This window comes from Thunnus maccoyii, chromosome 18, assembly GCF_910596095.1.
Source record: "Thunnus maccoyii chromosome 18, fThuMac1.1, whole genome shotgun sequence".
Classification (NCBI taxonomy): domain Eukaryota; kingdom Metazoa; phylum Chordata; class Actinopteri; order Scombriformes; family Scombridae; genus Thunnus; species Thunnus maccoyii.
Window position 1 is genome coordinate 8,302,556 of NC_056550.1, and position 26,570 is coordinate 8,329,125.

At 41.8% G+C, this 26,570-nt stretch overlaps 3 protein-coding genes across 6 annotated transcripts in view; 1 reads left to right on the forward strand and 2 right to left on the reverse strand.

Annotated features, from left to right (window-relative positions):
• Positions 1–400: 400 nt before the first annotated feature.
• Positions 401–9,145, forward strand: LOC121884597 (protein Tob2). Its single transcript, XM_042393469.1, has 2 exons — positions 401–1,002; positions 3,767–9,145. Exon 2 carries the CDS (start codon positions 3,988–3,990, stop codon positions 5,203–5,205), a length of 1,218 nt encoding a protein of 405 aa, XP_042249403.1. The 5' UTR covers positions 401–1,002; positions 3,767–3,987; the 3' UTR covers positions 5,206–9,145.
• A 1,252-nt stretch (positions 9,146–10,397) lies between these two features.
• tefb (TEF transcription factor, PAR bZIP family member b) lies at positions 10,398–22,942 on the reverse strand. 2 transcript variants are annotated; one of them, XM_042393118.1, is made up of 4 exons: positions 22,714–22,942; positions 16,763–17,314; positions 14,783–15,000; positions 10,398–14,289 (listed from the first exon to the last, which is right to left on the reverse strand). In XM_042393118.1, the coding sequence occupies exons 1-4, from the start codon at positions 22,817–22,819 to the stop codon at positions 14,074–14,076; spliced, it is 1,092 nt and encodes a 363-aa protein (XP_042249052.1). In that variant the 5' UTR covers positions 22,820–22,942; the 3' UTR covers positions 10,398–14,073. The 2 variants fall into 2 exon arrangements, with proteins under 2 accessions (XP_042249052.1, XP_042249051.1); XM_042393117.1 differs by lacking the exon at positions 22,714–22,942 and adding an exon at positions 18,063–19,031.
• A 1,452-nt stretch (positions 22,943–24,394) lies between these two features.
• The window catches only part of zc3h7ba (zinc finger CCCH-type containing 7Ba), a 34,838-nt gene continuing 32,662 nt past the window's right edge, over positions 24,395–26,570 (reverse strand). For all 3 annotated transcript variants that reach the window (XM_042391860.1, XM_042391859.1, XM_042391858.1), the window contains exon 23: positions 24,395–25,354. In XM_042391860.1, the coding sequence (XP_042247794.1) occupies positions 25,174–25,354 (181 nt within the window). In that variant the 3' untranslated portion in view covers positions 24,395–25,173. The remainder of the gene's footprint in view (positions 25,355–26,570) is intronic.

Consider the following 26,570-nt stretch of genomic DNA (forward strand, 5'->3'; position numbering starts at 1 on the left):
ATCGATCCTGTATTCTAAAAATAAGAAAGCTATTAAAACCATAAATTTATGTACCCTGAATGACATTTGTGAGCTGATTTATGATTTCTGTCAGTGTTAGATCCCATGGCATTATCTGCTTAGCCTATGTAATTAATATATGTCTACCATGCTGTTTGTTGATAATTAAATAAAATAAAATTTAAAAAAATTAAAAACATATCATTAAACTATAAGAACGCAATTTCCCACAAGCCCTTGGTAAAAGTCAGGTTGCTTTAGATGCTGAATGGCCGCTGACGCCCAATAATCTGTGGTTCCTCCCGTCTCAGCCAATAGAGACTCTGTTGCTATCACCGCTTATATTTTTAGCAAATTGTTCAGCACCGAGGGGGAACTACAAATATCCATCCGCCAAATAAGCTAGAGCCTGCTAGGTGAACTTGGATATTATATGATGGTAAAAAACGTCCATATTTTCAGTGTATTTGTCGTCGCTGCTTTTTTAAAACTATATGAATCGACACTGTGTCCAGAAAGTGAGGAGCGACAGGTTTGTTTTTGTTTATGTTTTTAAATCAGTCTGTGGGTTAATGCACAGGGTTTAAAAACACACACAGCCCATATGGACGGTTTTAATGATTTGCTGACAGACGAAAAAAAGCAGAGATGATTTGTAAAAGATAACAATAAAGCAGCAGCTATCATCATACGAGAAAAGTAGTTCCTGCCGTCACGGGGGTGTGGGCGAGTCACAGTGTATAAATACGCCGGGTTGTCAAACAGTAAAGTTTCTCTGGAGCCTCCATGCAAAGTGTCAGCTGAAGACAAACTGGGAACCCCGTCAGCCATCTGAGAAAAAGGACAGCGTTAAAAAAAAAAAAAATCAACAATACTGAGGTGAAAAATATCTACTGGTCAGCTTCTCAACACTGACGACTTGACACATCCGAAACAACACAAGGGAATTAAAATAGAAACGCAGGAGTAGAAGTCAAGCTAGGACATCATCAGTAACGATAGGTAAGTAATTAACTGTCATTTCTTACAAAGGGTTTTAACATCATCACACGCTGTTCATTGTCAACAGCAGGTTGCCTGTGTTTTGATGGACATCCATCAAAACAGCGTTGACTGAAAATGAATGACTGCACTGGTTCAGCCATTGAAGAAAGACTCGGCTTTTGTTTTTGTCTTCCTCCGTTTATATTAGCTGAAGTGAGCCTGTGCAGCTGTCATGTTTATTGTTGAGGTTGTTTATGCTGAGGAGGTACTCTCATCTTCACTCGTCAGAGCTCGTAGGCTGTTCACCACTTAATTAGCTTCATAATTTAATTTACAGCGACAATTTGGCAAGGAGGGATTCTCCAGTTGCATGTCAGCTAAAGCAGTGTCCTTTCTGCTCCAGTGCCTTCTGACTGACATATGGCAGTAATCCCCAGGTAGACCCTGCTGCCTTATTATCTGAGCTTCTCATCACCCATGCAAAGCAAAACCTGGATGATATTTCTCCAATCTCACACTCTTGCTTGCATATTTGCTTCCCATTATTTTAGGTAGATATTCCCAGTTAAAGGGGTCTATAAATGACAAACAGTTTAAAATTCTGTTGGGAGAAAACTGAAATGAGGTGCAATCAACCAGACAAAAGGAAAAATCACAATAATATTCATGCTCTATTATTATATTGAGGTTTTATGTGTACGTGGCAACCAATTAGTTCATGCAGGCCTGCAAATGTTACTCTTACCCTCATTTATAATATGTAAAAATGGGCTTTTGCAGTCATATATGTACGACTTCATGTGTACATCTAGTGCTTGAGAGAGAAAGCCTGACATGCAGTGTATACCGTGTGGCACATTTGCAGCACTGATAATGAGTCCATGTAAACAAAAATAGCTCTATAGATCCTGCACTTGCAACAATAGGCCTGCAGAAACGGATCCTTCAAGCTGTGAAGCAAATCTGCAGGTGAAGAATACAAATAAGAACACAATGAGGGGGGGGCGAGGGGGGGGGGTTTCTGAACCTGAAAGATTAGGATGTTTTTATTAAAAACTGCAAGCCGTGGTTTATGATTTCAGAGCGTTTATTGTGCTCCTGAAAGAACAAGCCTGCACATTTTTAAGTGAGCTATTCCTCTAATGTCATTGGATGACATTGGATCTTGGGTATGTTGCTGTTGCCTTTTAATAATGAGAGGTACAAAACGCAGCGGATGCTGTAGGTAGCTTAGCTGTGTCTGCACTCAAGGTTTTTAGTAATGATGGCTGTTGCAGGTCATGGACCGGCGGATCCTCCTGAGCTCAGAGATCCTTTTTATTCAATCACTTTAACTCATCTTTAGCTCAGGTGGCGGAGAGGAATTTGCTTCACAGATGATGCAAAATGGGGCCCTATTTATAGCCCACTCTGGCCAACCCCCGTCTTATCCTTCAATGTCACCTTTTTTCATGTGAGAGGAAAATGTAAATCCCGTCTTGAGCTGTCACTCCCGAATCCCTGCAGGCTGCGCAGCTTTATCTGTAATAACATTAGAATTGTCTTTAATCGGAGGCGTCTTTCTAATCTTAGCAGCCGAATCCCCATCTGGCAGGGAAGTGAATGTGAGTGAATTGTTTGTGTGTGTGTGTGCAGGGGGGAGGGAGAAGGGGGGGTGATCGTGTGCACTGCATGGTGGGAAATGGTGTTCTGTGGGCTCGACCAACTGTCCTGCCATTTTATAATTCTTCCTTAGTGAGTCTTATGCTGTTGTTTTTTTTTCCTTTTTGCTTAATAATCTTTCGTTGAGTTGGACTCTACGTGGTGGTGAGTGGACCCAGAGTGACTGTGCTAAAGCATTAAGCAGGAGGCGCTCCATGCGATCGGATTCAGATTATAAAGGATTTATGAAGCCCACAACACAGCATCTGTTACAGCCATCAGTACATCCTGCACTTGATTAAAAAAAAAAAAAAAACTAAATATAAAATAGTACATTTATAATTGCTGTGTGTTTTTAATTTGATTCCTAAAGGCTTTATGCTGGGCTTTTGAAACCGCCTCCACAAGCTGTTTAATCTATTTTTTATGGCTTTGAAGTCATTCCACTATAAATTAGACTGTCGAGTTTCTTACTTGAATCAATGTTACACCTCAGAGGCCGGTATAGAAATGTCTCAATCTATATTGTATCAGGCAGTGACACTCCCACTGGTCTCATACCTGCAGATGTGCGTATTTCTTGCTTTTATTAGGGTCGTGACCTGTATGGAGGCTGGAGTGTGCCACTGGAATGATCATATGTATCAATTAAGCTGATACATTTACAAAACTTTTCCACCAGGATCTCATCCATTGTTTTTTGGTTTATTGTGACCAGAAGTGCCTTAATTTGCTGTATTTCTTTATTGTGATGGAATTTATGTTTTATGTTTGTTGGGTTTTACAATTTTTGGAGAAAAAGAACAAAATTGTTATAAAAAAAACTCAATAATATGCAAATTCCAGTATGAGTTTTCTTTAACCACAGTATGTAACTTAGACAAAAAGACAATGTAAGTACTTGTTCAAATGTACACAATAATCAATTATAATTAATCCCTGAAAAAGGCTATTTATTTTGGTGGCACACTCCAGCCTCCATACAAATGAGGCTTTTTTTCCCCCATAAAATGTTACTAAGATTAACTGTACAGCTGCATAACTCCTTTTCTTTTGATTCATTTCCCTTCATCTCCCCTCAAATCTTCCTCTGGTTCTTACAAGGTAAAATGACTGCTTTCTTCTGTTTTCTTCTTCACAGGACCTGAAAACATTGTTCAACATCTGTGACGACGACAACAACAAACGGCCTGCAACCTGCTGCCCCTGCCTTCAAGGTGCCTTTACCATGGTGACAATAAAAAAATCATACACTTTACAGTAAGCCAGAGGAAAAACCCCTTGTTGCAGTTGCGTTGCCTCAGTTTCAGCACCATCATCTCAAACACTTTGCTCCCAAGACGGCGCTAACCTGGTGCAGCCATGCATCTGGAAGTGAAGGTCGCCCTCAACTTCATCGTGTCCTACCTGTACAACAAGCTGCCTCGGCGTCGAGCTGACCTGTTTGGGGAGGAGCTGGAGAGGATACTGGTGTCTCGTTTTGAGGGTCACTGGTATCCTGAAGCCCCTCTTCGGGGTTCTGCCTTCCGCTGCATTCACCTTGGAGCACCAAGAGACCCCGTGGTGGAGTTAGCCGCCAAGAGAAGCGGACTTGACACGGAGGAGGTGCGTGCAAATGTCCCTGCAGAGCTCAGCGTGTGGATCGACCCTTACGAGGTATCCTACCAGATTGGAGAGAAGGGGGCGGTGAAGGTGCTCTACCTGGAGGATCCTCCAGGCCTCGGATGTGACAGCGAGAGGGTGGAGGGGGTGATGAGAGAGGGTAAAGGAGACCCAGAGGCGGAGGAGGCAAAGAGTCTGGGTTTCAATCCAGACGCTCAGGTGTTCGTGCCAATTGGAAGCCAGGCATCTCCTGCCCTCATGCCATCGCTCTCTAGCTCTCCCACACCTCTGTCCGCCCCGTCCTGCCCCGGGCTCTTCAGCTACCCCAGCTCCAGCACGCCCACTGACCCTGCTGCCCACTCCTCCAACACCTCCACCCCTTCTCCTCCCAGCGGAGGGCTGCCCTACCTCTCCACTCAGCAGCCGCCCTCCGCTCTCCCCGCTGCCCGTCCCCAACCCATCACCTTCACCACCGCCAGCTTTGCCGCCACTAAATTTGGCTCGACCAAGATGAAGAAGTGCAGCGGGGCCGGGTCGGCAGGTAACTCCAGCGTCGCGGTCGGCGTACCGCCCGCCCAGAGGATGCTCACCCGTTCTCCTACCACCATCTCGGCTCCTGAGCTGCTTAAGCACAAGCCGCTGTCTCTCTCCTTGCACTCCCTCGGAGGTCCCATCCCAAGCCAGCTCTCCCCCAACGCCAAAGAGTTTGTCTACCCAGGTTCCCCCGGCCCCCTTTACTTCGACGCTGACACCCAGCCCATGCAACCTCATGCCAGCCCTTTCCAACCCCCCCACAATGTCAACACCCATCCGTCCTTTGACCCCTTCTCCAGCCCTCCTCCAGCACAGAGCGTGGGCATCATTGGCAGCAGCGGAGGGATCTCCTACATGGAGAAGCCGCCGTTCGTCGAGGGTTTAGGAAGCTACAACCTGCAATATCCCAGCCAGTCCTTCCAGCCTGTTGTGCTGGCCAACTAAGCCTTCATTTGTTATGATAATAAGAATTGTTGTAGGAGGAGTTGAGTATAGGACAGTGATGCTCCAGATATTTTCAGTTTTTCTAACAAATTGTTCTAATACTAATACAAGCTAAGAATTAGTTTTACTACAAAGATTTAAAATACCACGTCCACTGAATATTTCATGTGACTTGTTTTGTTCCTTCATAACCCTCAACCCCACCCTGCACTTTTGTCCACTGCTGTTACTTGTCACGTTCTGTGTTGGCTTTGATGACAGGAGTGGGTTGGGGTTAAGTTCCTTTTCTACCTGGAGTCGTTGCCAATCTCTTGTGTTTATTATTTTGCATTGAATGTTAATGCGAGAGACTTCTTTTGTTTTGTTTTTTTTGGACTTGTAGTCTAATGGACCCTGATCTAGTATAGCTCCATTTTGCACTGCACTGTCATGCTGTGAAAAAGGACCTCGCCAAGTCCTGCAGGGAACGACGGCTGTGGAAAGCTCAGCACTTTGCTCTGCAATCTGCTCTGCCCTACTTGCCACAAATACAGAGAGGGGGGCTCTGCTGTCTCTGTGTGTGTGTAGTCCTGTTCTGTTTTGTTGTGGCTCAGCGTGAGCCGGAGACTCATTGTTTGTACGGTGGGCCCGTTACCCTTGAAACGCACTCGTGCGCAGACACAATTTGACTCTGTTGTTGTCACCGGGTGGATATTAAAAGCAGTTTATCGTCAGCTGGAATGTGTACATGACGTGGGTTTAAATGAAGTGAGCGCAGAGGAGGGAGCAGGAAGAGGGAGCGTTGGGGTGTTGAGGGAGCGATGTAGTGGAATGTATTGTACCTGTCAGGGGGAAACTGCAGCTGAGAAGGTCAGGGAAACCTTGGTGAATGTGGGAGGCAAATGAATCTTTGCATTTTAAGACAATAACCATTTGCTGATACCTCAGTTACACACACACACACACACACACACACACACAGATGCAAGTTATGGCGTCATAAATCTATACAAATGGGCAGCACATACACAGAAATATCTGCACACACAATTCCAGTCAGCAGTGTGTGAAGGTGAACAGGCGGAGAAGGGGGTGAGGGGGAGGGGATGCAGCAGTTAAGCAGTAGGGATTGTGATAAATGGCTTAGCATGACTTTGACTATGAAGGAGTGGTTTTCCTCTGCACAGAGAGGAGAGAGGGAGCTGGTAGAGAAGGGAAGACAGAGGAAAAACAAGAGAGGGATGCAGCTAGAGAGTTGTGTTGCCTCTGGTGTCCGGGTTGTATTCGCTTAGAGAGCAACACTTTAAAACCCAGAGCACGTTTCTGGTGAGCTTAAATGGTATTGAAGCCAAAGGCTCCCACTATTCTCTCGCCTCTTGAAATTCTTCAGTGATCTCTGTTCCTCCGGTTGTTACAAAGAGAAAGCAGCAGAACAGTACAGTGCAGCTTGTTCCGTCTCTTTTTCCCAGTTGCAGTGATTTGGACAAAGATGAATGTTCTTTATTGATGTGTGGCTTTTGTCGCTTTATCGGAGAGCTTGTCAGATCTCTGCAAGTCTGCTGTTTCTAACATGTAGGTTACTGTAGTCACTACAGGGAAGGGTAACCCCCCCTCCTCCCCCCAGATGTCCGTTCGAGCTGTCCGGCACTTTATTACTGGGCTCCTGTTGCTGTGTGTCGCCCACAGACACAAGAGCTAAACGTTCTCCCATTCCTTTGCCCTTTGCACATTGAATTCAGCCGTCACGAAACGCTTTAGAGATTCAAAGAGGAGCTAAATTGAAGTGAGGAGATGCTGTCAGTCATGTCCGTTTATGTGAATGTTTTCTAGACTTGTATCCATAAATGTTTTTGTATACAATGACCCAAGGACCCTTGACTTGTGCTCACGCTGGTATTGCGATGTGACAGCTTGTCATATGCATGCAAGTTTTCTTTCTTTCTTTTTTTTTTTTCATTATTTTTCTTTTCAAGGGGACGGGTGGGGAGGTACACTTCTCTGTAAATGTTACAATTTGTGAGGGAAAGATGCATTTACAATTTTTGTTTTGTAATTTATTTCCAATATTTCTATTCTTTTCTTTGTTTTTTTTGTTTTTTTTGCAAATTGTCACTTACATTTGTATAAGTAAGAAATTACAAGTCCAGGAATATGTATATAGAAAGTTCTTATGTTCAGATTCTTTGTTTAGTTTCTTACATGCTGAAGTTATTTTTTCAGAAAAATAACGTGAATATATGCAAACTGAGACAAAAATAAAGATGTACAGAGTAAAGTATTGAATGTGTATTGTACCTTGTACAGCATTTGTCTAATAAGACGGGTAAATGTATTCACTCTTCAAGTTGGATTTGGAGTTTTTAAGAAGTGAATGTTTACAGTGGGTTTGTGTAGGAAAAGATGGCTAATATCACTTTTTCTGTGCTCCCGTGGCAGTCTGACAACACTACTCCCTGTTCTCATAGGCAGTACATTTAAACCAAAAATCTCCACTTTTCAGATTCATTTTTGATTGCAATGTCCATCTTCCCTTTTTTCATATGAATTCACTGCATATCATTCTATTTTTTTTTTTGTCCATTGCTGATTCCTTTCTCCTTCGTTTTTAAAAAGGAAAAAAAACACAGTTGCACATTAACACTACTCACTTGCCTGTATGCTACCACAGTAGCTAAACTCAGATTTATGTGAGCAAAATTTCCCACAAACGATGAGGGAAAAACTCCCGCACACTGTCTCGCTCACTGCTGAAACATTTATTAGCCTGCAACGTTTCAGTCTGTCCGAGCTTCATCAGGTATATCCTCCCGCAAACAAAAAACCCCCCCACACATTTCATATTTCTCATTTAATTTAACTTACTCTCACCTCATTTTTTTTCCCTCCCCAAACGTGTCATCCTCTCCCCATCAGCCTGGTCCTTTGGTCTCGATAATATAGCCATATCCCAGACTGTCTTTGCTTACACAGATGCTTGCCCTTCTTCAGTGCAATGTAATGCCATAATTTAAATTACCCTGAAGGATTCAAGGGGTTTCTACCTCTCTACGCCCTGAGAAAAAAATCCAGTATTCCTATCTCATCAATAGGAAGTACAGTGTTACAGCAGGTTTGGAAGGATGAAGGAAATGAATGTGCTGTGAATGTGATTCAGATCTGTAGTTAGTCAACCCTGGTTGAGATGGCCTGTGGAAAATAAACGGAGGAACTTGTCATTTTTATTGTGTGTTTAAAAGTCTTGGAGAGATTTTTAGTCACATGCATGTCCAAAATGTCCAAGTGACTCCTTTTTCCTTTTTTTCTTTTTCTTTTTCCTCAGCTGTCAGATTATTCAGTGCAAACGAGGTGTCGTTCAATTTCTTCTGCATACAAATCTGGCTCTGCAGGTGAGAGGTCTGAGGATGTCAGTGATTATTTTAAAAGCTGGTTAGCCTCCTTTTAAGAAGCGGTTTTTGTGTTTTTACACTTGAAAAGAAGTAAACAGATCCGTGTTTTAAATACGCCGCAAATCAGCTCTAAACGCAGGCTATTCTACAATCAGGGTTGAGAATTAATGAAGAGAAAAAAAAAAAAAAGAATTTTGTATTCTGATGTCCTTTTGCTTATATCAATGTGTGCGTTTTATTTTGCACTTTGGAATATTTCATTGTCATAAAAGAAGTTTATTTTCTATGTAAAATTTAACATTTAAGAGTAAAATAGATATAATTAAAAGTTCAGATGATGTATAAATATAGTGCTTTCTTTCCTGCCTGTATTTTATTATTTTTCCTATTTTGTATCTGATCTGTACACCCTGTAGATGTATAATGAATCTTTCACTACTGAAATGCAATGACCTGTTTCTGTGCTGCCCCTCGGGAATGGGGAGTTACTACTGCAGTTTCTTATTGTATCAGATTCTTTTTTAAGTTTGTAATAAAAACAGATTGGCAAAAAATAAGCATGGAAAATAAGCTAATTGTGTCGTCCTCATTGTCTATGGGTATGCAGAGCTATGTGACTAAATGCGGTGTGACATGAGTCTTCAGCTTGCACATAGATAAATCCACCTCTTAGTTTCCTATGTGTGTCATACACGGTTAATGTGGAACATATTGTAGATCAAAGATTATGAAAAGTGGATCCCTGCGTTCCTGTGAAAAAGCCTCAGATTGAAATGCCGGAGCATCATGCCCTCTTATTGCAGTAAACAAATTCAAGTGACGTTTGATCAATAATTCAAAACAAAGATGAAATTCTCAAATGGTGAGGAGCCAGATTGCTCACCACCCACCTCAACTGGACCCATCCCAGCAGATATTACTTTATATTTCATCATCCAGCGCTCTGTCTGTGCTGTGCTGTGTCTTTAGTGTCTGTCAGATGCAGCCATGCTGTAAGGTTGGCTGGCTCATGTGAGGCAAACACACGGGGGGCTGTGCTTTCTATAGTAACATGTAGTGGTGTGACATTAAAATGCATGGCTGGGCTGCTCCTTGGCTCTCCTCCACATCTTCATCACCCACTCACTGCATCCCATCTCCCTCCCTCCCTCCCTCCCTCCCTCGGCTCACACGTCTTCGCTCTTTAACTGCATCCCTGTTCTCCTCCATCTCTCTCTGTCCATCCTTTTGCCATCTTGTTTGCCCCACCTCAGCACTTCAGCCCCATCGCCCCCCTCTCCTCCCCTCCATCCCATTCTCCTTCACCCCCTGCTTTCTACTCTCCTCTCTCCCCTGCATCCTTCCTATCACCTTTCCTCTCCTTGTCTTCCCTCCCAATTCCCAGAACCCCTCCCTTGCTTCCTCACTTTCCTTTCTCCTTTCTCCAACCCCTCCCCCCTCCCCACAAACACACTCACATCCTGCTGGTCTTTGAGGCTGCTGCTGTTACGCAACGCTGCTCCCTTGTGTGTGGATGTGATCATTACGCAACATCTCCTACTCCTCTGGAATACTGATGAGCAGCAGGACCGAGGCGAGGAAGGGACAGTGAAAAAAACAACACAGCGTCTGAGAGAAAAACAAAACCAACATTTTGTGTGTGTTACATGTGCACTTTGGGGGGTGTCCACGTGTGCATCAAAGATGAGGTTAAGGATGAAGAAGACGCCTCCATTTGTTCACAAACTGTGCTTCTATTGTTTCTTTGTCTCTCAGCAGCAGTGTGCCTCCCATCGGAGCCGCTGCAGCTGGTCGATGACTCAAGCAAGGTCAAACTGAGAGCCCACATGTCATTAAATCTCAATTTATTTCATATGCATGATACAAGATACAGTTAGGACACAGTACTGCAGTTTCATGTATCTTGTACATGGTTAGGACACAGAATACAAAACACCCAACAAAAACATACGTTTATATAAAAAGAGAAAAGAAAGCAAAAACACCAAAAAACAAATCAAACTTTAGAACTGTTCTCAATAGAGACGTTTAAATATTCTTTTCAGGAGTATTGTAGCTACTTTAAATAGTAAACAAGGACATAGTATCATTGAAGCGAAGCACCCAAAACCACTGCCAACTGTTTTAAAACCAGCACCTGCAAACAGCTGTTCAAACCTGCAGATGTAAACATGCACATCTGCAACATCTGCAGGTAAAGAAAACAATAACGCAAATTTCCCACATGCGCCACCTCCAGGCAGAGTGGTGCTACTGCAGTTTTCTTTATTCGCATTCTGTGCGTGACATTTGATATTTTACATATTTAATGGATTTAAACATCCAGATGTAGCTGTTATTTATTGGTAAAATATGTCTCTCTGGACAGGTGACTATTTCTACAAACAATTAACACTTAAGTGCTCAATTTTTTTGATAATGAATGAATGAGGTCTTTGTCAAAGCTTCATGTTGGGCTGACATGTAATTACCTTGAACACGAAGAAAACAATATTGCCTACAGGTGGCGCAGGTGTTTTCAATTGCAATTAATGTCTTTGCCTTTAGGTGGAGACAGACATGTCTACATCTGCAGGTCTACAAGCTGCAGCTATTGTTTTCCTTCCCTAATGGTGTGTAGACCTGTAGAATCTGCAGCTCAAACTCAGTTTGAGAGTTACAAGCCAGTTCCATGAGGCGCTTCGAATCAAAAAAAAAAAAAAAAAAGGTTTGCTACATACTGTATGCTGTTTTATAAATGATCTGGATTTATTGTCTGCTAAAAAGACTCTCGGCCAGTACCTTTAATCAGCTGTATGCACAACAATTTCAATTTTGTTAAAAAAGAACTAGACGTTTGCATTCATCCACTACATTGACGTATAAACAGCATAATGCAGTGTATGTCAGGTTTGAATGTCAATGCAAAAATGAAATGTCTGTTATACTACACCATCAGAAAACTGAAATAAACACAGAATCTATCAAGAAAACAGAAAAGCACCAACTGATCCAGTGTATCTAGATATAGATCAATCTTTAGTAAGTAGAAAATAATCCACACAGTGATCAAAAGATGCCGTTTTCAGCTGATGTTCGCCCCCAAGATCAAGCACTGACTGCACAAGGAGAAGTGGCGCTATTATATGAGTCATCGTGGCACAGATGTTCTGCTCTATCTTTTGACAGAACTGTACAACAGACCATCAATCTACCCATCCAAAAACATGTCTAGTTTTCAGTGATGGTTTACAGACATAAGTACACTTGGTGTAAAATATTCAATAAGAAAAAAAAAAAAAAAAAACGAGACAGATTTTACTGGGTTTCATGCATTAGGATCCTAGACTACATAGGATCTAAACTGGAAGCACAAATGGGCATTTTCTATTTAGTACGCCATTGCAATTTTACATACAACATCATCACTGAAATGAAACAAGCATTACATAACAGAGTATTATTGCCACATATAGTCTCTTTCCAGGATTACGGCGATTATGAGCACAAGCTGACCGATCACAAAATCTGCATCAGCCAAAGACACTTGAGATATAGAGTCCTATAACAGTCTGTAATGTATTTACTAATTTAGACACAGGCTCAGCCGCTTTGGCAAGAGATAACTCAATTGATCGACTCAAGATTCAAGGTTTTGCCAAATGGAACTAAGCTGTGTTGTATGTGCTGTCTGCTTCAACCAACACTGCTTTGTAGCCCTACTAAACTCTTAACCTTTCAAAATAGGAAGTGTTGGATGAGGTAAATGAGAGTGTGTCTTCTCCTTTGCATGTTCAGACACATGTATATACCGTATATATATATATGTATAGAGAGAGAGAGAGAGAGAGAGAGAGAGAGAGAGAGACAGAGAGAAGAATCCCGTATAACTATATAAATCTGTTTTTAAAACAAACATCCAAAAGCACAGTTTACCCATTGAAGTCCCTGCTTAGTCATTGGTTTCATTAGAAGTATTGTTCCTCAAAAGGAAATAGAATAATCTGACATATTGTTGTACATCACAATCAACAGATGCATTATTACCATCAGAATAAATACAGCACTCATTGACTATTTGGCAAATATAAGGAATAGCATTGGGTTAATAAACACACAGTCAGAATCCCTGTCTTAGGAAATAAAGACTGTGAGACAATCATTTATTTACAAGATTCAGAAGCAGTCAACCTCGGGCCTGGATAAATCTTTAGAGAAAAAAAAAACAATCCAGCCATCACTACACCATGACTCGGCACGCAGTGGCTCTAGCGCCCTCTACTTGCAGTGTGCAGTAAAATAAACATCCCTACATATAAACATACCCCTCCACCTGTGAGGGCCCTGGATATCATCAAAACCTAATCCTTCGACAGTAATCTGCAGGACTAAAACACTACTGCTCATTCTCTAAATTTTAAAATCTTTTACAGAAAACCCCAAATCTGTCTGCTTTAATAAAATCCTGTGTGGGGCTCTGGAAGCTGATCTGAGGTTAGTAGAAAAGGAAACTGAATCACAGTAGCTTGAAACTGTGGGTCATGCATGTTTTTTTTTTTCTTAATAAGCTACTGTGTCTCCCACACTGGTTGTGGTTAATAAGGTAGACACCTGCCACTGCTATAATCTTTACACACCATGTGTGTTTTGTCGTTTTTTTTTTAAAGAAAAAGTGCAAAACAAATGGATTACACACTGGATTACGCACATCTATGTGGTGCAGGGAGATGGCTATACACACAAATAGTTTTTTTTGTGCGCACAGAGGCGTGCATGTGGGTTACAAGAAGGAAGAACTGTGACTGAATCAAGCCACTAACAGACTCTCCTCCTTTTTTCCTCTGTTGACCTGAGGTCATTGCTTCCCCTCTCCTCAGGCTGAAGTACAACTGTGAATCTGTCTCCTGCTCCTTTATTCATCTGTTCCTCTCCTATCCAGTGATGAGTGAATCATCATCCTTCTTCTGAGCCTCAGCCGGAGTATTTTAAAAAGGACGTACAGATACAAACATAAGTGCAACACAAGGAAAAAAGTGAGGGACGGGAAGTGTGCACCGTTCTAAATAGACAACTGACGTTACTCATGCTTTGGTCCACTAAGAAGAAGTGCTGTGCAGTGATAAAAAACTGATGTGTGTTGTATTTAAAAGCCTGTGATTCTTTTGTACCAGCCTGCTCTTTTCATATTTCCTGATTTTCTTGAAATCGTCTTTAAACAGACCATATTTTCCATGTGTGTTTGACCATGGGAGTATCGTCCCCTTTCCTCTCAGAGTGTAGGAGCCAGGCGCTCTCCACGGGCCTTCCTGTGACCACCGCTCCCAGACTGCCTCGCTGCCTGCCAGTGTGCATCCAAGACTCCAGCGTCGGGTGTAGCTGGAGCTTGACACAGTGACTGGAGGTCAGCAAAGACAACAGTGCAAATTTTGATTCCCTTGGTGTTTGTGTCTGTGTTGAATTCTGCGGGGAAGGAAGTTTTGCTTTTGTCTCATTTGACACTTCTTGGATTTCATTCTAAGTTCTTTTACAGCGGGCCGTACTTAGCCTCATATCGGGCCAGGATGTTCTTGCAGCGGCCACAGTCCTTCCGCAGCTCGGCCACTTGCTGCCGCAGTGCAGCATTCTCCCGCTCCAGGAAGGAGGCGCGCACCGTGATCTGGTTCTCCTTCAGCCGCCTTGCGTCACGAGAACGCTTGGCTGCCACGTTATTCTTCTTTCTCCTGGACCAGTATTTGTCATCCTGAGGGAGTGAGAGTGAAAGTGAAATGAGAAAGAGATTTTAAAAATTAAAACAAAAAGGGAGAGATGTGGTTGACCAACATTAGGAAGGGATTTGAAACAGATGAACATCTGTGTTGTTAAACCATCCCCCCCATCTTTTATCTCTAATCCACAGACAACAAACCATCACTGTTTGCAAATGCTTTAATCTTGACTGACCAGAGCACTGAGCTGCACCTTAAATGTGCCCTGAAACACAATGAAACTCTCATACATCGCATTAATACCACAATTCAAGTCTGATTTTAACATGTTGCTCCCAAATCTCCCATAAGTCTACAGCTGAGTTGAGATCTGGTGACTGTGAATCTCATAGCCAACACCATTCAGTAAGCCCTCAGGCCCTGATGGAGGCATTAATTTCATTTATCATCCGTCTGTATTTCAATCTTTTGCTTATTATGAAATTTATTGTTTCTTCTTGCCTTGCAGATATGATTATATCAGCCTACCTTCTGTTCCTCAGGAACAAAGACTTTCTTGGCCTTCTTGATCATAGGCTGTGGTTTGAGCTCCTCGTCAGAGAACTTGTGTTTACGCGGGTTGAACAGCTCTCCCCCCGGCACGCTGGACAGGACCAGGTCTGTGGGATCCGGCTGGAAATTAACATCCACCTCGATGGCGTCTGGGTCGATGGGGGAGGGTGTTCTACGCTCGCTGGCGTTACGATCTACAGGTATGGTGAGAAAAAGTATAATTTGATATGAGAGGCCGCTCTCAACAAAACACAACTAACCATAGTCATTTATTGTTTGTGTGTGGATGGGATGGGATGGGGGGGGGGTTGTATTGATTGTATTGTTTTTATTGTGTTAAGCACTTTGTGTTACATTGTATTTACATGAAGAGTGCTATACAAATAAAATCTGATTGATTGATTGATTTTTATTTTGTTTTTCAATTTAGTCAGGAAAAACAAAACATCTGACATTGCTTTGGGCACAACTTCAAGATTTTTGTTAAAGATTCTTGTTGTTTATCTATGAACTAAAGACATAATTTGCAGCTCTACATAAAAAGTTGTAACTGTATATTGTAATTCAAACCAATACTCCAATAAATCACCAGCTTGTAATGTTATAGATTTCTATTGAGTTTGCATCAGGGAGGTAATTTTTAAGCCTTTAGTTACTGTTTCGTCGTATGGGGCTGCATTACATACTAACATAATGAGTAACTCACCTGTCTTTCCTAACTGGGATGTGTCATTTTTTTCCCCACCTGCATTCTGTGAAGACCTGCCCGTACTCTGCCTCTGATTGGTCTTCATATTCAGTGATAGTGCTTCAGACCAATCAGCGTCCCATGAAGAACTACTGGCAGCTACAGGCCTGGTTAAGGTGCGGCACCCCATGATAGACGGTGATAGACTGACGGTTCATCCAATCACCTACCAAGTATTTCTTGAAAGTGCCTCCCCTTTTCCAGACCGACTTCTCAGATGGTTCTGTGTAACAAACCATCTGGCGCCTCAGGTTAAACCATCTCACTCCTCATGCCTAAACCTAACCAACATAACTAACCTAACCGACGAAGGCAACGAGTACTAGCCAATCAGAGGCAGAGTAGGGCCGGTCTTTATGGAATGCAGGTGGGAAGAAAAAATAAGTCAACTGGGAATGTGATTTTTTTCCAGCAAAAATTAACAGCTGCATGTTTGGGCTCCTATGTGCGGGGTCTCTACATGTACCAAATGACAGAATACAGGTCTGCATGTCTTCAACGTTCTGCTAAAGAAACATTTTCAGGGATTCAAGGGCGGTTGATTTTTCCCACTGAAGGTTGTGAATTTGATCTTTGCATTAGAGCGTTGCATTTTGATTGTGGTTGAGCTTATATATTTGCTCAACAAAGTGCTGAAAAACTTTTAGTTTCAGGTTTTTATGAAAAATTTGAGAGATAGGAGGCATTAACAGGTGAGTAGTGGTAATAATAGTAGCAGCAGTAGTAGTAGTAGTAGTAGTAGTAGTAGTAGTAGTGGCCATGTGCCAAACATATAAAAGCTATGTGTGCTCAAAGGTCAGTGTCTTGGCCTTGAGTCAATATACGCTGTTCTTAGTTCATGTTACAGCAACACCTACTTAAACTACACAGTACAACTTTACCTATATAACTACAGGCTGCAGCTGAAATGAAAGACATGCCTCAGTGTCCAGAATTCAGCTTATAAATACATAATTTAAGAGTCTGTGCCTGCAGAAATTGTTTTTCTAAAGTGATTCAGTCTAATAGTAATTGGTGATATAATGAAGAACAGAAAAGAATAAAATAAACAAACACTAGTTATCTGACATCATAAATAAAGAGGAACTGTTGTTATCTGAAATAAATATAAATAAAGAGGAACCGTATGTCAAAAACACATCCACAAAGACTCCCCTCAGCGACCAAATGTTTAACAAATATAAACCCCATAAATCTAAATTATTCACTTGTTTTCTTCTCCTTTACTTCCACTGCTTCAACTGGTGCTGCCTCCTCAGGCAAAGATTCCTCCTCTTCTTCTTCCTCTTCTTCTTCTTCTTCATCCTCTAAATTAGCTGGTTGCAGCGTAGTGACTGTCACCGGTTCCTCTGGATCTGAGGTGACCGTAGAGGTGGCGGAGGCAGAGGGGGGAGATGCTGGGGCAGAGACGGAGGCTGCAGCCGTAGCTGGAGTAGAAGGAGTAGTAGTAGTAGCCGTAGCAGTAACCTTGGGGATGCATTTGCCTTTTCCTCCCACTGAGGTCAGAGTCTTCTGCAGCTCCTCCTCCTCCAGGCTCACAGGGATCCCGTTCTCCAGGAGAAACTCATCCAGGTCCATGTACTCCAGGTGGAAGGTCTCCCCATCATAGGGAATGGTCTTCTCCCAAATGGCTGGGGTCAGGGAGGCTGATACCCCTCCGCCGCTGCCACCACCTCCTCTGGAACCTCCAACGGCACTGGCTGCCCCAGCCCCGCCTCCCTCCACATCCTCAGACGAGCACAGCTTCTCTTTCTCGATTTCTGCATTGAAAAGACAGGAGGGTTAAATAAATGGACGCCTGCTGTGAGAGGAATGTGTATACATGACTACAAGAGTCCTTTCAGAGAGTCTCATGCGCACACACAGGAAAAGCTTATTAACTGGTGGAAAGAGGAAGGGTGGGAAAAGGGGGGGAGGAGGTGTGGTGGTGTTGTGATATCTGACAAAAAAAGGGGGTTAATAAAGGAAGGTAACAAGCTAAGAGTCTGTCAATATGTTCGAAATTAAGCGAGTAGATGCCTCCGTGAAATAAAAGCTAGAAAGAGGTTTAGAGGAAACCAGAGAATAAACGAGGAACGGTGCAGAAATACAGGAGGGGGAACCTGCTTGTTCCACACAAGCTCCCTAAGAACACAAAACACCATGACACAAACTAGGGAACAAATAACATCTGACAAATGTGTGCAATGAGAAGCCGAGCAGTGTCTGTATCCTCAAGTGTGTTTACAGTCTGGCTGCGCTGCTGGGAGAGCAGCTCAGAGGAGTTGGAACTTTTTGTTCTTTTTTGTTTCCTCGCAGCCTCCGATGAAGCTGGAGCCGTGCAACATATGGCATGTCCGTCCTAATCTCTCCAGATTAACAGCCGTCATTTCGCCCATTTTATAACTGACAGTACGCGATATAAACATATTAGTTTATGCACATCTGTGTGAGTAAATAGCTTCGGAGGCAAAACTCAGAACAGATAGAAACAAACTCGTAAAACTGAACGCGAGGTTTCGGTCTTACCATCGTCTCCTTCCTCCAGGATGTTAGGAGGGGGAATGTCCATAATCTTCTTTAAAACAAAAGGAAAGGACTTCTGTGGAGCCTCTGCAGCGACGTTATCGTTACTGCCGGGTTGAAGTCCAACTGCCACCGCGGTTTTGCCAGACATTGTTCCCTGTCAACCTCAGACCGAAACGATGTTCCTGCGGTACCGAGAGCTGCTTCCTCTAACGGGAAACAACAGAAACAAACTGAACCCGACGGTCGCTTATTTTACTTCTGCTGCTTTTCTGGCTTGTTTGCCTCTGTTAACGCTTTTGGATGCAAAAACAACACCACACAGACGCCTTTTGTGTCCTCCGTGTTCACCGAGAGCGCTTGTTAGAAATTCATGAGTCCGGTACCCGCCCACTCGGGGTATAGTAGAAGCTGATTGGCTGTCAACGCTGTCCATGTGAATATGTATTTCAGCAGCTGCGTGTGCGCCTTTGTTTGTCTGTGTGGTAGCTCCACGACGGCTCATTGGCCGCTTACTGTCCACATGGAGGCTCACTGTGTGCATGGAGAAGCCTGTGCAGTCCATACGTAGGGAACGTGCACCGCAATGAGAACATACTGTCTCGTGCAGCCAGAATATCAATACATTTTAAGTGGAAAGTGTCACTACTCGCGCATGCAAATTGCAGGAAAGAAATGCAGAGACCGTCCAGGTGAAGCAAATTAAATTTGCACAACTCGAAAGTCTGCACCTGCACAAACTCTCGTGCACGCCCCCCGCAATAAATAAACAAATAAATAATAAATACAGCGCTCGTGCAAGGAGTTTCTGTTTCCTTGCAACCTACCCGGCCTCCACAAGAAGTCACTCGTGGACAAACACGTGCCCCCCGCCCGCACGTGAATGTACAATCTGTCAAGGGGCGTGGATTCAGCACGTGCGGACCAATGCGAGCTGGAGCAGGCCACGCGCTATTCCTTCTAACAGCTGGCAGGTACAGGTACTTCACCAGACAGCTATTATGTTATCATTTAGATGTTTACATTAAACTGTAATATCTTGACCACATGTTAATTTATAATTCATTTAATTGTAAAGTATTAGTCTAATATTTGATTTGTGGATGTAAACATATAACTCACGTCGTCCTATGAACTCATTATTTCACACGTCCTGTTAAAATCTTCCGCATCAAACGCCCACAACAAGAGAAACATCTCACGTTTTCCGTGCACGCGCTAGAAACATCGCACGCGACCGTGAGTCCTCTCCTGCATCCATGCAGTGAGCGCGCGAGTGTCTCGTTCTCTTCAGCAAGATATTTCTGTTCATGTACACAATGTTCAAACCGCACATCACCCCGCCTCACCACTAAATGTCTGTTTTTTCACAAGTTCACCACAATGACCACACGATAACAGTTTGACATGGCGCAATGATGTTACACCCAAGTTTTTTTAGCAAGTGGATAGTGTAAAGTGTAGAGGGATGGGAAATAGCGCGAGTCAATAACATGCATCAAACGTCCCATTGTATTCATCCTGGTTACATGCTATGTACCAGTTAAAACCACCATGTGAACCATTCACCCTGTTACCTATACAGGGTCAAGAAGCCAGAGTTTTAGATATACTGTGTGTGAGAGAGAGAGAGAATGTATTCATTTTACTGTCCAATTATATTTTCTGTAAATTGTGTCTCCCTACATTACAGTCCAAATGTTATTTCAAGGCTTTTCTACATTGTACTGTATGTAGTGCTGATGGAGACTACAAAATCCCTTTTATTTATTTATTTTTCCTAAAAACTGTCAAATATTAAGATATAACATTTCTCTGACTACAGCTGTGTCCAAACTCCATACTACTTACTAACACCATAAACAGTTCTCCATACCAGTCGTCACTAGAGATGCATCAATACGGATATAAGATATCGGTCTGATACTGAGGCAAATAGCTGGATCAGGTATCAGTGACAATGGACCGATCTGGTATCAAATAAAAAAATAACAATTCAGTAAATTTATATCTATGTATTTATCTGTTACATTTAGTTTTACAAAGTTAGGAAAGAAAAGTTTAATTCAAGCGTGATGTTGTCTTATACATCAAAGAACGATCCCAGTCTCGTCCACACAGTGAGACACACAGCTTATTAATTAAACACTGGTATCAGCCGATACCCAAAGCCCAGGTATCAGTATCAGGATTGAAAAAGTCGGATCAGTGCATCCCTAATTGTCATAGTATATTGGTTTTGCAGTTAGTGCACAAGAAATCAATGTACTTAAGTGTTTTTACTGAGAGTTTAATTTCACAAAGAGAAAGCCAGACGCTTTTCTAATGATGAAATGCTTTTCTTTTCCAAGATTTTCTTTGGGCTGTCTAACTGCCATCTGCAAATTGTTTTAATGTTTTTTTGCATTGCATTGTAGGAGAATAGTGTACATCAATAGCACACTAAAAATCTATCATTTATTAACTGTTTTGAGTATACTTTATTTCTAGTGTAGGCACCACATACTCAAAATCTGCTTAGAATTAGTATGAAGTATGAAACTGGTACACAGTGTGACTCTCTTTGTCAGGTGCCATGTGGTAACTGCACTAGTCTGGTTGTGTGTGTAGCACCACAAATATTTCTTAAATATAGTGTGGTACCTCACTTATACTGATGCTGAAAACCAGTTCACAGTATGCAAAGCTGTCATTCATAGTTACTGGTTAAATATCCTGCAGAGCTTATTGAAAAAAAAAACCCAACAGGACAGGCATTGTGCTCATTGTGCTCTGCTGTGTGCACATACAAAACATGCAAACATCTGCTGGCTCTGCCGATAAACACTTCTCAGTGCCCTCTACTGTCCGTTCACATTACTGGAAACGTATTTACACTCATGAAGCAGCACAGACAGGAGCTGGCCTCATGGTCTAACTTCTGTTTCAGTACAAAGAAAAATAAGAAGGTTTTGTTTGCATACTGCACTAAGATTCAGACTATCTAAGCAAAACACAAAGACTTTAACAGCAGTTTTATTTCAGTGTCCTGTCCACAGCAGGAGAGGCTTTGCTGTTAAACGATTTTTACAAAACACCACAGTGTGAATGTCTAGCATGGTGAGAAAATGCAGTAATAAGGGCTCAAAGCTTCCCTGTGAGACACTACAAGACATAATCACAGGGAGAAAAATAATGCAATGATTAATCTTCTGGTGCTGGCTGCAGCAGAAAATTGATTGTTTTTACTTCTGTCTTAATTTCAAAATAAATAATAATGATGCATTATAGCAAGCTGTTGTTAAAGAATCTACACTGATAATGCTGCTTGAAGACAAGCTGAACACAAGAAACAGAAGAAATAACAGGGTGTCACCAAGAGACTGATGAAAACAATATGCAATCATTATTGATCGCAAATAAAGGAAAGGGCAAGACAGCAAGGTGGCTCATCAGTGTCACGTCACATTATTGGCACAACAAACAATACAATAAAACTGTCGATCCAGTGATGCATTCAAATGTGTCTAAATCACTGATAATAAACACATGCACAAAGGGCGAGTATAAGTTGGAAGAATGAATTACATTACTGTGGATGGGACATATAATAGCTACTATCAGTGAAAACGCAGCAGAGTGCATACAAACGCTGACATAACATCCAAACTATGCAAGCTGAATATTTTCAGGTTATGTCTATTAAGGATTTCTGGTTTCTTTACTTAATGTCTTGAAATCTTAAAAACAACAGCATGCTATAACTTGCTTAAAGTAAGGAAAGAGGCATTCTCTGTGTGGCCGAGTCATTTACGATCAAGAACCAAGTGCATAAAAGAAACTGATGATGTGATGAAACCTTGAGTGAAGATTGTTTCAGTGTTGTTGCATCAGTTGCTGGCTGACATATCATGAGTGCAAACAGCACAGACAGTCTACTGACATTAAACAGCTCACTGCATTTGATCACCTGTGCATGTGGTCAGAGCAGCCGGACACATTACCACAGAGGCATGAATCTGCATCAGGGACATCTTCAACATACAATCATCATCACTTTAAACTAAAGCAATCAATGTGATAATGTATTCACCGATAGCTGCTCGTTTAAACGGTGACTGCCGCAGGAACTGGGAAGTTGTCTGCTAGTATATTGTAGTAATACTTTACACCAATATTGGAGGAAGAATTGAGATATTTTACTAAAATAAAAGCAGTGAAAGTGTGAAATATTCCATTATGAGTAAAAGTCCTGCATTCAAAAGTGTTGACAGCAAGATAACTCGCTCTGAAATTCAAGTTTTTTTGTCATACACTTGATAACGATGCAACATAATTACCAGAAATTAAATTCTTAGACTCAAAGCCGACTTAACTTTACATAGTTAGTGAAATAAGTCAAACTGTAATATAAGTAACCAAAAAAGGCATATAAGTAAAAAATAAGTAAAGGGTAGTAAGTAAAAAGCAGGCATAGTTAGTGATAAAAAGAAAGTAGTAGAACAGGAGTAAAGTAGCATAAAATGGAAATACTTAAGTAGAGTAAAAGTATCTCAGAAATGCGTAAATGAGTATTTACATCCCACCACTGCTTGACACAAGTCTGCTACAGCTTACAATATAAGATAAACTGAACTGCTCTGCTTGAAAGAAAATGAGAAAATATTCTTCTTACCTGTGTCATCAAAGGCAGGGAAGGAGACAGGATAGTCAGCCAAGGACTTGAGGAGATCAGGAACGTCGCTCCTATCTCCAAAAAAGATTTGGTTGGTTGTTGTCATGATGAACGATACAAGTATCTGCTGATGTCTAAAAGACGAGTCCGACTACGTGAGGAACAATGATACTGAGGGTGTGCTGCTGACTTCTTTTACTTCTAACCAACTTTGCAGAGGGTCATATCACGGGGACGCCTGCATGTGTCCAAACAACTTGTATCATAATGAGCAGGGGAAGCCACGCCTCTCACACGCTGCTGATTCGATGACAGTCCAGTAGGAATCTGTCAGTCACACCGCAGAGCCAATGACAAAGCAGGGGGCGGGCTCTAACGAAAATAACGACAACAACAACTCTGTGCTGCAGAGCACAGTACTCTCCACGCACGGCTGCACGTGCAGACGGGGGAGGCCAAACTCGGGCTCGAGGACAGGACATCCCGAACTCCCCGCGCCATCTAGTGAGCTGGTTGAGTCGTGCACTGAAAAGGTGACGACATTAAAAAACAGAAAGAAATATTTCACGGAAGACATACCCCAATAAGAAAAGCACACGTGTAAATAATAAAATGAAAACTGCAAGATCACTGTGACTCTGTCATGGCTGACACACATCTACTGAGAGACAACGGAGCCAATATTAATGTTATCAGTGGGCGATTTGTACAAAATGTCCGCTGTGAAAAAGGCCAATTGTCATTACTTACAGTGCTGGAGGAGGTAAAACATGTAAAAGTACTGCATTCAAAGTGTTATGAGTAAAATGTCGTACATAGACCTACATTTTAGCTAATTGTACTTCAGGTATTAAAGGTGCAGTGTGTCTGCATCTAGCATAAAGGACTTGGCAGGCTTGTTGCTGTAGGGGTACCTTCTTCTTCCCACACAATTCCTTAGCAGTGACACTTCCACATAAACATTTCTGGCATGTAACACACACAGAGGTATACAGACGAGTGACAAATTCATGGAAAAACTGGTACAGGTCTGAATGTTTGACCCCCTACAGTGAGGGGATCTGGTGGCTCTGTTATGCTGTGGGGGGCATTTTGATGGCATGGTTTGGGTCCACTTGCCCCCTTAGTTGGAAGGGTCACTAAAAATCAATACAGAGTTGAACACCTTTATCCTATGATGAAACATTTCTATTCTGATAGGAGTGGTCTCTGCCAGGATGACAATGGCCCAATACACAGGGCACAACGGGTCACTGAATGGTTTGATGAATATGAAAATGATGTGAATCATATGCTATGGCCTTCACAGTCACCAGATCTCAACCCAATTGAACACCTATGGGAGATTTTGGACTGACATGTTAGACAGCGCTCTCAACCATCATCATCAAAACACCAAATGAGGGAATATCTCTTTGACGAATGGTGTTCATCCCTCCAGAAGAGCTCCAGAGACTTGTAGAATCGATGCTAAGGAGTATTGAGGCTGTTCTGGCAGCACATGGTGGCCCAATACCTTACTAAGACACTTTATGTTGGTTTTTCCTTTCATTTGTCACCATCTGTATTTTTCATTGACACACCACTGTAATAGATCTTTCTGTGCTCGTCGTGTTCATCTTCTACAGTATGTCCTAAATAAAAATACTGAAAGTTGAATCAAAACACATTATGTCTCTGCAAGAGTACAAATCTGATCTGAACATGATCGTTTTTATTTGTTCTGAATGGTGAGAAACTTGAGAAATCAGGTTGTGGGGAGTATTTAATGGATAGTTAAGGCTTTGAAAATCCTCTCTGATATTAAAGCAAACATCTGGAAATATTCCACTTATCAGTATATGATTAAAATGAGATGCCCCATGTTTACAGTAGTTAAGTGGCCTTTGCAATGAAAGCACTTGATAATACTCCCTGCTTAAAAGGACACAAACAGAACAGAAAAGAACAATTTCACAACATTTTGTACAGACATCACATGGATGAGAGCACATAATGGCTGCATGTAAGGTTATATATATGAAATACATGTAAATATGATATGAACCCATTATGAATAATCTGTGATGAACAGTGTGTGTGACTGCTGTGTTTTTCAGAGTGGCGTCAACATGAGCCTTAGTTTCACAGCATTGAGTGTTTTTTTATTTACTGATCTTGATGTTTTAGCTGAACAGACATGAGCAAAAGTTCTGAAAAACGTCCATACACTATAATTAGAAGAAATTTAAAATATTTACCAATTTCAAGTCAAGAGTACATGGTATGTTTTGGAAAGGAAATACAAGTGCTTCATATTTCAAATGATCTTTTGGCAAATTGTACGGAGTGCTGTTTTCTCACGTCATTTGTTGATTTTGGTTTTAGTTGTGAAAACTCTTAATACACTAAAATGATAGTTTGACAGTCACAAAAATGGCTCACAAAGTTCATTTTTCAAAAGAAAAAAAAAATATCTTCTTAGTCTTGAAGTAGAAAGTTGTACTTCCCAAAGTCAAACTCGTCAGGCATGATGAGCATGTCTTCCCGGGCTTTGGCCAGTTTCTGTCGCAGGAAGTCTCTTCTCTCGGTCCACTCCTGCAGCTCCTCAGGACTGTGGGCGTAGTCACAGCTCACACCGTCAGGACATGCGCCATCCAACCTGTTAATCATTGACATACAAAATGTGGCTTTTTCCTCAGTTTCGTTCACACTCTGTTTTGACACTGTTGTTAATTCCCAATCAAAAACCTAATTATGGATTACAGCAGCTTTAAGATAGAAATCCAATATTTTTAGTGTGAAAATTCAGTATTAAGCAAAGCAGTAGATATAAAATTTATACAATGCAAAAAGGCCAAGAAAGCTTTTCAAACGTTTGTCATGGCTTTCTCATTTTTTCCCCTCACGGACACTCACAATCCAACATTCATCTGAGCCTCCAACACGTTACAACCTGAGCCAATCTGACTTGTATTTCCCTCCATTCTACTTCCAGTATTAATTCCCTGAACTGTTACACGTGTTTCATTTAGACTCAGTTCAGACTCCTTTTGTTGAGGAGGTGGGGTTCAAATACAGATTATGCTTTATTGTTTGATTAATTTAGGCACATGGTTCAAATATAATATTATTTTGTATGTTTTTGTGAGCAGCTACACTTAGTAGCTATAATACTGTGCGAAAGTTTTAGGCTCTTTAGATGTTTAGATTTGTATCCATGATGCAGCACCATCAGGGAGGCGTCTGATTGGTTCCAGATTTATTCTGCAGCATGACAACAACCCCAAACATACAGCCAGTCATTAAGAACTATCTTTATCAACAAGAAGAACAAGGAGTCCTCCAACAGATGGTCTGACCCCCACAGAGCCCTGATCTCATCATTCAACAAGAGTCAGTCTGTGATTACATGAAGAGACAGAAGCAGCTGAGATGCATAAATCCACAGAGGAACTGCAGCAACCTCTCCAAGATGCAGGAAAAACCAAAGTATTGAAAAACTTTGCAGGTGAAGCGAGGAGAACTGCTGCTGTTTTAAAGGCAAAGCTGCTCACACCAAATATTGATTTCATTTAGATTTTTTCTGTTTACTGAGCTGTGGAGTTAATTCATAAATAAAACTGTTCATGGCATTATTTTTGAAAGTATCCTCATTACTGCCTAAAATACAGCACTGCATGTATGTTGCTCTTCCTATTGTGAAGCAGCTAAATCCAGATGACAAGTCCATTATTAAGAGTAGTTAGAAACACTGGCAACAGCTGTTGAGAATATATCTTGTTAAGTTTTATGGACGATATTTCCACAGCTGGTCCTGCCATTCAAAGTAACAACACACCCATAGCTACTGGATTCCCAACGAGCTGTATTCATTG

What these genes read in the sequence shown, in the direction of transcription:
- tefb (XM_042393117.1), bottom strand. Translation starts at nt 18,210, where the DNA reads ATGTCTGGCAAAACCGCGGTGGCAGTTGGACTTCAACCCGGCAGTAAC. An exon ending in CCTGGAGGAAGGAGACGATG is followed by an intron (nt 17,315 to 18,062) that starts GTAAGACCGAAA and finishes TTTTCAATGCAG; the next exon opens with AAATCGAGAAAGAGAAGCTG. An exon ending in AGTAAAGGAGAAGAAAACAA is followed by an intron (nt 15,001 to 16,762) that starts GTGAATAATTTA and finishes CCATACCTGTAG; the next exon opens with ATCGTAACGCCAGCGAGCGT.
- LOC121884597 (XM_042393469.1), top strand. Translation starts at nt 3,988, where the DNA reads ATGCATCTGGAAGTGAAGGTCGCCCTCAACTTCATCGTGTCCTACCTG.